Source organism: Eleutherodactylus coqui, chromosome 8, assembly GCF_035609145.1.
Source record: "Eleutherodactylus coqui strain aEleCoq1 chromosome 8, aEleCoq1.hap1, whole genome shotgun sequence".
NCBI lineage: Eukaryota > Metazoa > Chordata > Amphibia > Anura > Eleutherodactylidae > Eleutherodactylus > Eleutherodactylus coqui.
Window position 1 is genome coordinate 99272175 of NC_089844.1, and position 15521 is coordinate 99287695.

At 43.3% G+C, this 15521-nt stretch overlaps 1 protein-coding gene across 1 annotated transcript in view; it reads left to right on the top strand.

The window, feature by feature from the left end:
• Positions 1 to 2995: 2995 nt before the first annotated feature.
• The window catches only part of LOC136577902 (carboxypeptidase O-like), a 60896-nt gene continuing 48370 nt past the window's right edge, over positions 2996 to 15521 (top strand). Inside the window, exons 1-4 of the mRNA XM_066577819.1 lie at positions 2996 to 3016; positions 3136 to 3260; positions 5946 to 6057; positions 10849 to 10950. Of these exons, the coding sequence (XP_066433916.1) occupies positions 2996 to 3016; positions 3136 to 3260; positions 5946 to 6057; positions 10849 to 10950 (360 nt within the window). The remainder of the gene's footprint in view (positions 3017 to 3135; positions 3261 to 5945; positions 6058 to 10848; positions 10951 to 15521) is intronic.

Consider the following 15521-nt stretch of genomic DNA (forward strand, 5'->3'; position numbering starts at 1 on the left):
CAGCCTGCAGTGCTGTACAACGAGCTCTCACCATAAAGCTGCACTCTAAAATTTCCTAGCCTACTGCAAAGTAGTTCAGCTATACTGTTCTGTGTGTGCAGTGCATAACGCAGAGTTTAGGGACAGAGCTGCTTCTATAGGGAAAGTTATACAGTCCTGATCCTCCGTACAAAAACCCCAACGCTCCTTCTTAGGACTACATCTCACCGTGTGCTATTTATCTCACGGCACCTTGGGTCACACAAGGTGGAGGCTGGGATCGAGCCTGACCCAGGGCTCACGTACTTTCCTCACAGAGTATCCTTGGTCATGGTTTCTCAGCCTTATTATGTCCCCTCCTCCTCCTGCTTGGGGTCTGGGGATCAGTGGTGGGCAACATGTATTTTCTCTCGTGTTATCACAGTTATCTGAGACAGTGGTTTGGGCCAAACAAAAGGAGCGTTACTGCATTAATGAGACGTTCACAGCTGCAGTAGCATCTGAGTGCACTTGAGGCCCACGATTACTGAGGGTGTGGGCAGAGGCAAAGGTCCTGGGGGGGAAGAATCAATTGCGCCAGGTATGGCCTGTGGAACTTCTTTGTGGTTCATCCAGTCTTTGGAGCAATGAAAGCAACCGTTACTGATTTAAAGAGACATTCACAGCTGCACTAGCATCTGAGTCTGCTTTATGCCCACGATTACTGAGTGTGAGCCAAGGCTGAGGTCTTTGGTGGGGTGAAACTGCCTTGTTTGGGCGCTTTGATATCTTTAGATGTAATACTGTATTTGAGTTTAATGGGCTCACCTATGCTGTGGGTGCACGAAGACTTCCCATTGCATTTTTTTACCTGTCTGGTAGAAATACACTGACTGACTTGGCTAGGGTGCAGACAGCTTTCCCATTGCAGTGTATTACCTATCTGGCACAAATACACTGAATGACCAGGGCAGAAGTGTGGGCTCAGGTCCTGGGCAGGGTGAAACTCTGCCATGTTTGGGCACTCTCTTTTCTTCCTGTTTAATTTTGTCCCTGTTTTTCAGGGGCTCGCCTATACTGTGGGTGCACAAAGGCTTCCCAATTGCATTCTTCAGCTATCTGACACATACAAAGAATGAATTGGGCAGAATTGTGGGCAGAGGCCGAGGTCCTTGGCGGGGAGAAACTCTGCCATGTTTGGGCACTCTCTTTTCTTCCTGTTTAATTTTGTCCCTGGGTTCCAGGGGCTCGCCTATACTGTTGGTGCACAAAGGCTTCCCCATTGCATTGTTCAGCTATCTGACACATACAAAGAATGAATTGGGCAAAAATGTGGGCCGAGGCGGAGGTCCTTGGTGGGGTGAAACTCTGCCATGTTTGGGCACTCTGATTTCTTCATGTGTGATACTTTTCTTAGGTTCCAGGGGCTCGCCTATGCTGTGAGCGCACAAAGACTTCCTATTGCGTTGTTTTACCTGTCTGGCACAAATACACTGACTGACTAGGGCAGAAATGTGGGCCGAGGCCGAGGTCCTTGGCGGGGTGAAACTCTGCCATTTTTGGGCACTCTGATTTCTTCCTGTGTAATATCATGTTTGTGCACCGACAGCATGGGCGAGCCCAGGGAACTCAAAGCCTTCCCATTGCAGTGTTGAGCTATCTGACACCTACACAGAATGAATTGCGTAGGGACACATGGATTTCCCATTGCTATGTAACTTGCGGCACCTTGGGTCACACAAGTCTGACCCTGGGCCCGCTCATGCGCTTCCCACACACAGTATTGCTGCATTGTGGAGATGTGTAGAAGTGCTGGCACCTGAGTCCCCCTTTTGCCCACGTTTGCGGCTCCTGACAATTTTGTGACGGAGCTGGCACGGGATTGGAATGATGATCGTACGTCAATTTCTCATCAATTCTCAACAGCATTGTAGGCTATTGCCCACACTTTCAGAGAAGGACGCTTCCTAGCCCTGCCAACCCTCTGCAGTGTGTGCCTCCGGTTCCTCCTCATCCAGTACGCACTTATAAATAAACATGAGGGTGGTGTGGCTATGAAGCGAGCACTTGGCAACGATTATCGTTCAATGTAAATGCATGCCCCAACTGAAAAATGAAGACAAATTCATTCACTTCTCATTTGTCATTCAGTTTATGCATGCATAAGGGTGTGGGCAGACGAGCGTAGGCGTATTTACGTTCGCACGAGCGCAACGTATAATCGCCCGAGCGATCGTTTTTCACCGATCACGACCAGAGCTAGAAAGCGTATTTTTGTTTGTTCCTACTTTGCAAACGGTCTTTTCGGCGATCGAATATGCGTTGGCGCGTATTTCGGTCGCATATGTTCCGTTTTTTTTCGAATTGCCGTTTTTACGCGCCGTAAAATCGCCCATGTGAACGAATACATTCGAAACCATTGCCTCAGATGGTCACGTATATACGTTTGGTCGCCAAAACGCGCCGTTTATGCGCTCGTCTGCCCGCACCCTTAAGCTGAACAATGGATTGGCCTATGTAAACAGGTAGTCGTTCACTTATCAATAACTGCCGGCCTGCTGTGAATGGAATGATCCCCTGGCCCGCTCTGCCTCCATTTATTAGTGATCATCCTTTCTGTGTAAAAGCACAGTTGCGATCATCACTCTGACGACCTGTCTGGCATCTGTACCCAAAAGGTCATCCTGTGTAAAAGAGTCCTTATAATTAGAATTGCTTGCACATCCCACATCTTTAGGAAGGATTGGTTTAGGATGCTAGCCTTAGGTGATAGACTTCCTTTAATTAACACATCTGTGAAATTTGTACTGGTAATTAAAGTTGTATTCTGGTAGCTGCTGTTTCTAAAGTAGTCACCTATACACTGGATAAGTGAAAACTGATTGGTGGGGGTCTAATGGCTTCATTCATTCAGTTCTGGCAATCAGTCGGGATCCCAGTGGTTGGATCCCCACCAATTTATCAGTTTCCACCTATCTAGTGGATAGGTGAAAATCAGAAAAATCATCACCTAACCAGAACACCCCTTTAAGGTATAATGCAACCCAGTCACACAAAGGTTAATGCATGCAGTATAAACTACTCAAGTATGTTTGACCTATAGATGAACTATAGTATAATCTGCCTACTCCAAAATTAACATACAGCATGTTGACATTCCATTCTGTTTCACTGCAGCTCGACTTGTGGAAACCAAATTACTTAGAGGACATTCACCCTGGCAGAGAAGTACATGTACGGGTGCCATCATCACAGTTGTATGATACTAAGCAAAATCTGCAGCAAAAAAAGATTTCATTTAAGTATGTGTGTTTTATTAAATAAGAGCAGCTGGAAGAAATGTACGAAAGGTTGCTTTTTTTCTAGTATGCTTACATAAGACATTCTATTAAATTTGCCTATATATCTTTAAAATGACAAACAATATGCAGATTGTCCCACAGCAGGGTCATATAGCTCACCAAATAAACAGGGGCATCATCATGCCAGAATGTGTTACGATGCTGTTCTGGCACTATTTTTGGCTAGCAGGACACTCTTAACCCCTTCCAGCCCCATGACATGCATGTATGTCATAGGAAGGAAGCAGTTCATGTGAAATGACATACATGTACAGCATGTAAATAGTGCAAGCTCAGAAGCTGAGCCTGCGATATGCACAGCAGGTGCTTGGTGTAGCTGATAGCTTGGGTCCTGCTGTAATGGAATATAATGTGTATATATTTCCTAGACTGCAAAGGAGTTAAAGATGGCCCTTGCACAATGACAGTCAAACACGGCAGGAACAAATAAGAGGAGACAGCCAGAGGGTGTTCTGCACATTGGTTTATTGCTACTGCACTGAATTACTGATTGAAAAAGAACTTGTTGGTCTTCTCGACAGGAGAACATCCAGTCAGCATTTCTCATTGTAAATAGTGAAGGATCAATAGAATATGAGAGTGAGTGTTGGCCAGGGTTGCCAACCATCTGTAAATTAGTGAATAGTACATAAAATAGGGTTTTCTTTTACAGTGTTTGTAAAAAATTTGTGTCCGTGACTTTTTGAAGCTGGAGAAACTTGTGCAAGCTATCATAATTTTATAGTACAAAGTAAATGCAGGTCATGTACTCATCTTACTATTATGAGCTATATACATGCATCACTTATCATATTAGTGATTCAGTACGGTTTTCCAATGCGTCCGTAAAAAATGTCTGTCCGTGATTTTTAGATACGTTGTCCAGAAAAAAAATAAAAATAACAAAGTATGCTTTTATCATTTCTAGAGTCTTAATAGCTAATAACCTGCTTAAATATGTTTTCAACCAGTACCTCAACTTCTGTATCTTGTTTCTACATGAAAATGCCTTTGCATAATTGCACCCACAAATATTGATCAAACTGGACAACTGTGTTGCTTACTGTCTCTTCAGACATTATAGCCCTGACATTTTTTTCTTTAAGATGATACCTCTGTACATTGGCATTCATAGAAGAGATGGAGCCCCATAGCAAAAACTTAAATGCCCACCTCCCATTAAGGTGCTCAGTTTTGCCACCCCACCAAGCACAGAAGGGATTGACCCTTGTTTCCTATTCCATGCCCTTTAACCCCTTGAGTGGCGGGTTTCCTACCACCCTGTCGTGCCCACCAGGGCAGGTTTTTTAAAATGGTCTAATCATTGAATTTCAACTAATTTTGCAGTTGCGTCTCAAGAGCCATAACTTTTTCATTTTTCCATTGACATGGCATATGAGGGCTTGTTTTTTGCGGGACAAGTTGTGATTTTTTTAAACAGGGGGGAGGAAAAAAAGAAATGGGGAAAAAAGAAAAAAAGGGGCCATGTCATTAAGGGGTTAAATAATGTATTAACTTCCTTCTCTGGGTCATTACGACGCATGGATACCACATGTGTGATTATATTTTTGATTTTTTACAAAGTAAAGGGAGACAAGTGTTTTTATTATTTTTTTTTATAATTTTTTTACTTTTTTTTTTCTTTTTTTTTTTCTTTTGTCCCTTTAGGGGACTTCCACAGGGACCCATCAGGACCCCTGATCACATTCCGGGGGTCCGATGGTGACAGCCCTTTACATGCTGCAGTGACAGCCCTTTACATGCTGCAGTCACATAGACTGCAGCATGTAAAGGGTTAACACAGCAGAGATCGGAGGTTTTCTCTGATCTCTGCTGTAAGAGCTAGTACCTAGCTGTCCTCTGACGGCTAACAACCAGCTCTCCCTGCCACACAGACCATCCGCTTGCTTCTGACAAGCCGATGGTCTCTATGGCAACCTGTAAACAAACCAGTGCAGGAGATTGCCGGCATGTCAGCAATATCTTCTGCTGGTTTTTCAAAGCCCTTGCTTTGTTCTCTGTGGGTCTGTGCAGGCAGAGCACATTGTCACAGCTTGTGGCATTGTGCTCTGCAGCTCACATAGTGATACATAGCCCGGAAATCTTCCGGGCTATGTTGCTATGAGCAGTGGAGCTCGTCCAGGAAAATTTCGGGGCGTGCCACTCAAGGGGTTAATATGACCCTTGGGTCAATTCTCTACATATTAGTTTGCCATCAATGCAGTTTTTCTTTGGAGGAAGGTCCTGGTTCCATACATTTGTTCTCACTACTCAGTAGCAAAAAAGAGATGGTGCAATCAGAGATCAGGCCTCCTTTTTCCATGGACCCCATAGCAGTCACTTGGTCTGCCTCTATAATATGTGATCTCTTGCCCCTGCATATAAGTCTATTCGACAAGTCGCTGCTCTGTTACATCAACTATCTGTCCCAGCCAGTATGCTGTGTGCTGCCACTCCTTACACCTACCTCTCGTACATGATACAAATCCACTCCCAATCCCCATTATTAATATGACTTTGTTCATTTCTATAAATGAGTCCTTACTGGTACATTTAATAGCTAACAGAATAAGTTATAATGAGGAAATCCTTCTAAGACAACAGTAACTTACCTTGTTCTCTTTGATCTTGTTTTTTGTCTTTCAGGGTTCTGATAAATGATGTACAAAAGCTTATAGATGAGCAATTTGTTTCTGAACGCAGACATAAGAAATCATTGGATTCATTTATTTATACAAAATACCATCCAATGAATGAGGTAAGGAGGGGGTTTAATGTTACTTTGTTACAACGTATCGTATTATTGGTTTGAACAGATTAAAAATGCATCAATACTGTCAAAAAGAGGAATACGGTAATTTAAAAAATACACTGAATGGCCAGATCTATCCTTTAATAATTGGAGCTTCCCTTTATGAAAATAGGACATGTGACCGCGGAGTGCAGCGTACAATCAATTGAGTAGGTTTTCGTGCAACTTGAGCAGCTTTGAATGAGGCATGGTCATTGGTGCTAAAGTAGTATGGGCAAGTATTTCAAAAACTTCCAATCTTCTGTTTACAGATGAGCAAAATTTTGAAATATTTGGTTCAGCTGGTTCGATGTATTTCGTCAAAGTTTGGTTTGGACTGAATTATTTCGAACTGCACCAGAGGTTTATAAGAACCCCTAAAACAACTAGGGAATACTTTCTAAGAGCCCTGAAACAATGGTGGTGCATGCAATTGAAAACTCCATGCAAATGTTGTCTTTGGTCAGATTTGAACCAAGGACTCCATCACTGCAAGGCAAGGGTGCTAGACACAGAGCTACATCTATTAAAGAACAACCACCACCATTGTTTCAGGGCTCTTAGAAACTGTTTCAGCATTTTCTGTTAGGGGTTTTTATAAACTTCCAGTTTGGTAGAAACAAACCGCCTGAGGTCCAAGTTCTCATTGAGTAGAATATTTTGCAAAGTTCAACCTGAATTTGGGCGTTTGATGTAAAATATGTGATTGATGTAAATTATCCAGAGAAAAGGAATCCTATGGACATAAACAAGTCATTGAAGAAAGGGTTCAGAGGAGGATGTCAAGAATCATTTTGATGAATACAGTCAAGCAATTAGTAGCTGAATACAATACGTTTGTACTAATATGCCAGAATGTACAACTCATTGTTCCATAGCATACATAGGCTATGACAGCAGACAACCAATTCAAGGGCCATTGCGGTCAAACACAAAATCTTAATCACTGAGTAGTAGAAAAACATTGCCTAGTTATAATGAAGGGACCAAAAAAGAAAGCTGCATGACATTTAAATACCTATATAAACCGTGGTCTGTTGTTAGGGACAGATATTCTACAGAGGATATATTGCTGCTTGGTGTGAAAACTTCGATACCAGCAGAAGTCTTAAACAGCGTTCTACTGGAGGGACCAAAGAAAGTTCTGCTTCACATTTATATGCCTGTACATTGGGGATGGGTATATTTCTGCTGCTGTCATTGTATATAGCAGCAAAGCAGACAGGCAAACTACGCTTTATCATGGGGAATACTGCATTTCACTGTTTATTGCCTCAGACGTTGTTGAATGGCATCAGTCGGCCCTTATAAATTATTTGCAGGCCTTATACTGTTAGCAGTGGGGTGATGGGAATTCAATCACACTGCACAAATAAGGGACAGTGCACAAATGTACAAGCTCTGCTGTGTGGTCTTATGTTCTTACATATTGTGTTGCCCAGAGATTGCAGCTTATTTAGTTGGTGGTGTTTTTTTTTTGCTTATACTAAACAAAAAAAAAACAAATAAGGAAACTGCAAATGCAAACAGTGCATGTCAGTGGCCGCAGATGTCATTCACAGTTGCCAGTCCGACCACTACGAATTATTTGCATGCCTTATGCAGCTAGCAGTGATTTTCTGCTAACTATTAATTTAGCTGAAAAGGTACATTTAACTACACTAAAAAGTAAGCAAATACATAAATTAATAAAAAGACAACATGAATAAAAGAAGGGGTGATGATGAAGGTAGTATAGGATGGGCCAAGTTGGCACTTCAAGCAGCACCCACTGAAGCAACAGCTTCTCATACTGCTGGAGGCAAGGCAAGCCTGCAGCAATTCCTTAGAAGTGGTTCTGCCCATGTGTTAGATTCGCTACACGCAGAACAGATCGTAGAGTGGATGACACAGCATGCCTCAAGTACCACCACCACCTCTTTTCAGTCACAAGCTCACAGCAGTCAGTCTGCACCAGTTATCTCCCTCTACTTCAACCCCATGCCAAGTTCCCCGCACTCTCTGAAGCAGTCCAAATGGTGGAGTCTGGGAAGCTGTTTGATCATACAGTGTTATGGATGTCAATGAGGCAGTCCAAACAACCAAGACATTGAATGCACTGATGCCCAACCATTTTTTTCCACCAAAGAGGAAGATGAGGGTGAATCAGTGCACGTGGTCAGCGATCCACAGGCAATGTGTATTCAAGGGAATGCAGAAACAGAGGTGCCAGCTCCCAGTGTTCACTGTGATATAGTTTCTACGCAAGAGGAGAAGGATGACAAAAAAGGAGGAAGAGGTGGAAGAGGAAAAAGTACTCAATCTAAGATGGAGAATCAGAGAGAGTCATCATAGCAGCTCGCAGGAAAGGAGGAAGAGCTGGACATTGCAGGGCAGTACCATGCAAAAACAGTGATCAGGGTGTTACAGTAAAATAAAAAGGGCAGTGCCGTCACTCTCAGCCACAACTAGCCACAGCAGCAGCAACATAGCTAGGTCTGATCACAGGACTTTTGCAGTCTTGGCATTCTTTGAAACAGCAGGTGATGACAGAAGAGTGGTCATTTGTAAGATCTGCAGTAATTGTTTAAAATACAGCAAGAAGATAGATAACCTCAACACAATATGTATGAACAGCAACATGAACTCCCCCCACCTGCTGCCTTGGAGAGCTCACCTGGGCCAGAGGGCAAATAGTCAGCCTCATTCTGCTCCCTCTTCCACTGCTGCAGCTGCCTCTTTCTCCACTTACTTCCCTGTTCATGGAGTAGCCTCTCAGCACAGAGAGGCAGTTTCGTGTAGGGGCAGTAGCACGCCTACTTCAGACCACTCCTCATGACCAACAGTGAAAAAAGGAGAGTAGAAGATGAGCTGCCACTATGACCTTCACCTTCATCGACATCTACCCAATATTTCAACGTGTCCCAGGTCAGCCGACAGCCCTCCATCCACCAGCTACGGAAATATAAAATAAAATAACCACCCCAACCATCCAAGAGCACTAAGCCTGAACACAAGCATTGAACAGCTGTTTGCAATGGAAAGGCTGTCCATTAGGCCCGTGGACACAGAATCCTTCCACAACGTGATGCTCTGTGCTAACCTACAGTACCAAATTCCTAGCCACCATTTCTTTGTACAAAAAGCCATCCCTGCATCATCATGTGAGTGATAATGTGCCCTGAAGTTGCAGAACACTGTCAGAGGCAGGGTGTACCTAACCACAGATAAGTGGTCAGGCAAGCATGGCCAGGGGCGTTACTTATCCTTAACAGCACACTGGGTCAATATCCTGCAAGAAGCCAAAAGGGATGATCCACATTTCATGGTACGACAAAGACACATGGGACATTCATCAGTGTCTATCCCGTCCTCACCACCCTCTTTCTCTTCCTCCACATCAGCACAGGTATCTGTATATGACAAAACCCGGCCTCCATACAGTGCTCCTCGTGGTAAAAGCCAACATGCTGTCCTAAAACTCATATGCCTAAGGGAGTTCAGCCACATTGCCAAAGAGCTGATGATGGCTTTGTGGCCCAAGGCTAACATATGGCTGACCCCACACAATCTGAAGCAGCCAGGCAAGGTTGTACATAACAATGGGGCCAACCTGCTGGCAGCCCTGTTGCAGAATTAAGCCAACAGTAGAGAGCAATCACATAGTGCCAGATGGTGTATTTTGTTAGCAGGTGCTGTATGGAGATCAGTTATCTGACACCTGTGGAGTGGCTGCAGATCAAAGATATGTGTGCTGTTTTAGCCTGCTTTGAGGAAGTGACCAAAATGGTCAGTCATGATGATGCACTGATCGTTATGATCATCCCTATTGTCTGCCTGCTGGAACAGATTGTACAGGGCTTCAAGGACAATGACATATTGTTGTCACATGAGAAGGAGGAGGAAGGGATATCCAGTTCCCAACTATCTGGCCAGTCCGCGATTACTCAACATTGATGTTGGGAGGGTAGCTTTCAGCAAGAAATGGGGACATTTTCTCTAACTCATTTCTTCACCTATGGGAGAAGTATAAAGGAGGAAGAACGGTAGGAGGATGAAGTAGAGAATAAGGAGGGGGCTAATTAAGATACAGAGGCAAGGAAGGGGGCTACACAATGTTATTTCTATCCATCACTAACCCAAGCTATTCTACGTGGAAGGGGAAACCAGGCACAGAACACTCTTAGTTCTGACCCTGAGGAATGTGGGCCATCACCCTGAGGCACTTTAAGGCATATGAGTGATTTTATGCTTCAGTGCTTGCAGAAGGACTTTTGCATAGCCCACAAAGCCCACACATGACTGGAATAAACATTAAACAGTCTTGGTATGAACATATATCTATCCTAAGAGGAAAATAAACAGGAAATAATATAAGACCAGGCTAGATGGGACACGTGGTCTTTTTCTGCTGTAAATTTTCTGTATTTCTATAAAATACTAATGTTTAGCACAGTTGAAGACCATTTGTCAAAAATATTTTGATGCAATGCATTTAAAAGGGTCCGGAATACTGTAGTGCATGTGTGTAGGCATACACAATCTATAAATATAGCTATTTCAAGAAAGTTTCAAAGTAAATTAGTTATTTTTGATAATTAGACCCATCATAATAATTAATATGATGAGTGGCAATGTAGCGTTAATCTGTTCAATAGATAACCATAGATAAAAAGTGTGAGAAAATTACATTTTCATCCTCCTGTCTGCTTTCTAAAAAGCAAATGTTAAACTTTGGAGTTATAATTACAGTTTTTTCTGATGGTTTCCAATTTACAGATCTATGAATGGATATTTCAGATCCAAGAAGCATATAAAGAATTAGTCTCATTATATTCTCTGGGGTCAACCTATGAGGGAAGAATCATTTACTATTTTAAAGTAAGTTTCCCTCATGCTTTACAGTGTTATGTGAGTAAATTATATTTTGTGCCATTATGGTAAAGAAAATACTATAAAATTCACGATTACAACAGGCTGCAGTTCTCTGAAATCATTAAAGAGGTTGCCTGAGTTCTAATATCTCAGTACAACCCCTTCCCCATGCAGTAACATAAGAAATAGTCATATACTCATCTCTCCTCGCTACCTCCCTGTTCTGCGCCAATGCTCAGTGACCCATATCAATCTGTGTTTACAGCTGCAGCCAATAACAGACCTCAAAGATCGATTGCTAAGCTCTGTTATTGGTTGCAGTCCATGTGACACCCTGTAAACCAGGCGGGACCACATCTGTAAACACAGACTGAAGCAAAGGGACCGAGCATTGTCACGGGAAACAGGGGAAGTGGAGAGAGGTGAATATATGACTATTTCTTATATTACTGCATGGGGAAGGGGTTATATCGAGATATTACCACTGGGACAACCCCTTTAACAATTTACTGTACTTGTGATTTCCAACTAGGATATGTCATAACATTAAAGTGACTCTACAGTTTCATGACAAAATTCTGTCCCAGGACTGGAAAGTGGAGGGGTATCTTAGCTGTACTTTATCTTCTCTTCCTGGCCTCTCTGTTCCACTGGTTCAGTGCTTTGCTTTAAGGTGGCTATGATGGCCACTACCATTTCCTAGCAATCTGATGGTAAGGTAAAGTCCCCTGGTGCAAGCACAGAGTCATGACTGACTCCTAGAGTGATGTCACATTCTGACTTTTTCTTGGCAGACTGCTTTTGCGGGGTGGTTTGCCATTGCCTTCTCCAATCATCTTTACCCCCTAGCAAGCTGGGTACTCATTTTACCGACCTCGGAAGGATGGAAGATTGAATCAACCATGAGCCGGTTACCTGAACCATGCAGTGATTGAACCCGCAACCTTCAGGTCGTAAGCAAGAGCTTAGGACTGCATTCTGCTACCTCAACACTCTGCGCCCCACGAGGCTCATAGCAATCTGATAGACACTGTGAACTGCTTTGTGATTGGCAGCCCTGATCAATCACCGGGCAGCTAGAGTGCATTACTAGTCCTTACACTACCAATGCCCTATAGATGCTTTAGGTAGCCTAAAGTTGGTGTCAGAAATCTTGGCTACCTGAAAACCGGAATCTAAACCAGCAGACCAAAAAGCCAGAAAGAGAAGATAAACTTCAGGTTAGGTCCCCTCCCACCTCCAGTCGTGGGACAGATATTTGTCCAAAAACTGAAAAGTTGTTTTAAGATCAGTGTGATCTGCTGTACGGATTCTGCAACGAAAAAGGTAGAATTTCTTGTACTTGGTTTACAGCATTCTGTCAATCATAACTTTTTTAAAATTTAATAACCCCATAGCTGTTTGAGAACTTGTTTTTTGCGGAACAAGTAGAACTTTTTTCAAGAATTCTTTAGTTAAAGATGTGTTCCCATGTTGACCAAGCATGGGCGAGATCGGAACAGTGCTCTGTATGACATGGCCAGGTGCTAGGATTACAACCAAACACAGCTGAGCTATGATGTTTCTGTGTAACTTCTATAGAAGTCAATGGGAGCTACTTAAACAGCATGGAACAGGGAGTTATGCTATTTCCGTAACTTGGGAGTTACAGAAACAGTGTAGCAAAGCATGCTGAGTAGAGATGAGCGAGCACGCTTGTTTAAGGCTGATGTTCAAGCGAGCATCGGTCTTTTCGAGTAACTGATTACTCGTCTGAGTACCATGCGGAGGGACGGCGGGGGGGAGAGAGAGATCTCTCTCACTCTCCCCCCCGCCGCCCCCTCCGCGGACCGATGTTCGCTCGAGCATCAGCCTCAGGGCTTCTTCCCACGGACGGATTTCTGCCGCGTATAAAGCAGCGGAAATCCGCTGCGTTGCCCGCAGCTATTAGGTTCTATTGAAACTAATAGCACAATGCTTACGGTGAGGAATTCCACCGCGGAATTCCGCACCGTAAAATCACCCGTCCTCACCCGCGGCATGCTCTATTTGCCGCGGGTGTACACGCAGACGGCTTCCATTGCAGTCAATGGAAGCCGTCCGTCACGCTATCTTCCGCTGTAGCACAGCGGAAGATAGCGTGAAACCGCTTCCCCGCCTACCGCCAGCCGCGTCATATGACCCGGACGGCGCATCATGTGACGCTGTGGGCGTGTCATATGACGCGGTCGGCGCATCATGTGACGCTGTGGGCGTGTCATATGACGCGGCCGGCGCGTCACACGCTCTATTGCGCATGCGCGCCGAAGCGTCATGCGGGACGTAGAACGCCGGATCTGGAGGTAAGTATTGGGGTCTCGGGGGATGCGCCGTGACGGGCTCCGCCGCAGAATTACGCAGCGGAGCCTGTCACGGCTGTGTGAAGCCGGCGTTAAACGAGCATGCTTGCTCATCTCTAATGCTGAGTCGTTCTTGTAATCATGAACAAACCTTGGCCACTTCTTACAGCTGGGCTAGTTATGTTGCACTCCAGAAAAAGGTATAGGTCCAAGAGGTGGGACCTGCACCTATCTGATTTTTATGACATATCATATAAATATGCCATGTCTGTGATAGGAATATCCTTTTAATTTAAAATGTGCTTTGGATTATATTGTCTTGTTGTAACTGTATTAGGGATGCCTGAAGTAATAATTAGCTATACGATTAAATTATTTTGTTAATTATGGTGAATACTGTAAAAAAAATAAGCAATCCGAAATATAATTCTCAAATTTTCTACATAAATTCACAGAGAGGCAGCAAGTCTTTTCAAAATTATAAAAGCCCTGTCACAGAAAAGATGAACGTAAAAGAGATAAATTTTATTGAAGTTTCATTAAAAACTACACTTAGGGCACAACATATAACACACACAAATGGTGTCGCCAAGACAGGAGGAAGTGGCGCACCTACTACACTTGGACAGACATTCACACATACGGTCTGAGCCCCACCGGCTAGAGGTTATTAATAATGTGTCGGATGAACTGAGGGTCCGACAGTAGGCTGCGGAGAGGCCTAGTGGTGAATTAGAAGAAATGCCAATACGGGCTTAACAACTCGTTTATGGCCTCCACGCTTAAAGTCTTTCACTCAGACTAAAGACCCTTTGTGAAATTCATTCAATAGAAATTGATAGGGTCTTGTTTATAGAGAGTGCCTGGGCTGGTGGGGCCTCGGACAGAAGTGTTTTAATTTCTAAAAAGACTGAATCTACGGTCTTATTTTCAAGTAGAATGCTACAGAGAGTGTGTCTCCAAGTACCCCAATGGTATGTAAAGGTAAGTATGTTATTCCTGAGTAATGAATTTCAATGGAGAATGTCTCTGTAGGTGACCAGCTCATTAAAAACTTCGTACAGATTGTGTATGCTGTGTGGTTAAACTCTTTAGTATATAAATCTGCTCGTTTACTACAACTATAAACGGTTTCGACTCTATGCGTTTCGCCACTCCATGTGTGTGGCTCTTCAGGAGGATTCGTATTTTAGATATACAGAGCAGCTAAAGAAGAGTTTTAGTCTAATAGAGCTCAGAACAAGGTAGAATCAAAATCGAAGCAATGTTCGTCCAATGTTGAGCATCTACTATAAAGATTCTCTCAAAGCTATAAGGGGATGAACTTAGATACTAGCTGGGGTGCGGATCATGTCCTAACCCTGTCTGGTTCACTGATGGGTTCTAGCTAATACAGAAGCCCATCTGGTCTCCAAACCCAATATACAATCTCTAAAAAGATTCAGAGAATATAGAGAAAAGACGAGAATAGCTCAATTGTTAGAGCTGTCCTCAGAGCTAGACTGAGTTTTTTTAATGTTGAAGCTTGTCAGTATATAAAGCTGAGTGAAAAAGGACTGTTAGGGGTATGAGACAAAATTAGTACTCATGGCCTAAAGTCCTACGCATGGATACCGCAGCTTTTAGATTTCTGACATTAATCAGATAGTCAGGCTGTGTATAGGTAGCGTGGACCTGAAGGAGAGGATTATCCTCCTATCCAAAAACCCTTTCAATAAAGAGTACAGCCGCTGTCTGAATAGCTCAGTGCTGGGTCAAAAAAATCTAGACCATCGAAGCTAGAAAAAATATCCCCATTAGATATAAGTAGCTTAAAGAGAGAGAGTAAAATAAAAAATGGTAGCTCCCACAGCCTTGATGGTAGGCCAGGGAATCTAAAGAGTTTAACCACACAGCATACACAATCTGTACGAAGTTTTTAATGAGCTGGTCACCTACAGAGACATTCTTCATTGAAATTCATTACTCAGGAATAACATACTTACCTTTACATACCATTGGGGTACTTGGAGACACACTCTCTGTAGCATTCTACTTGAAAATAAGACCGTAGATTCAGTCTTTTTAGAAATTAAAACACTTCTATCCGAGGCCCCACCAGCCCAGGCACTCTCTATAAACAAAACCCTATCAATTTCTACTGAATGAATTTCACAAAGGGTCTTTAGTCTGAGTGAAAGACTTTAAGCGTGGAGGCCATAAACGAGTTGTTAAGCCCGTATTGGCATTTCTTCTAATTCACCACTAGGCCTCTCCGCA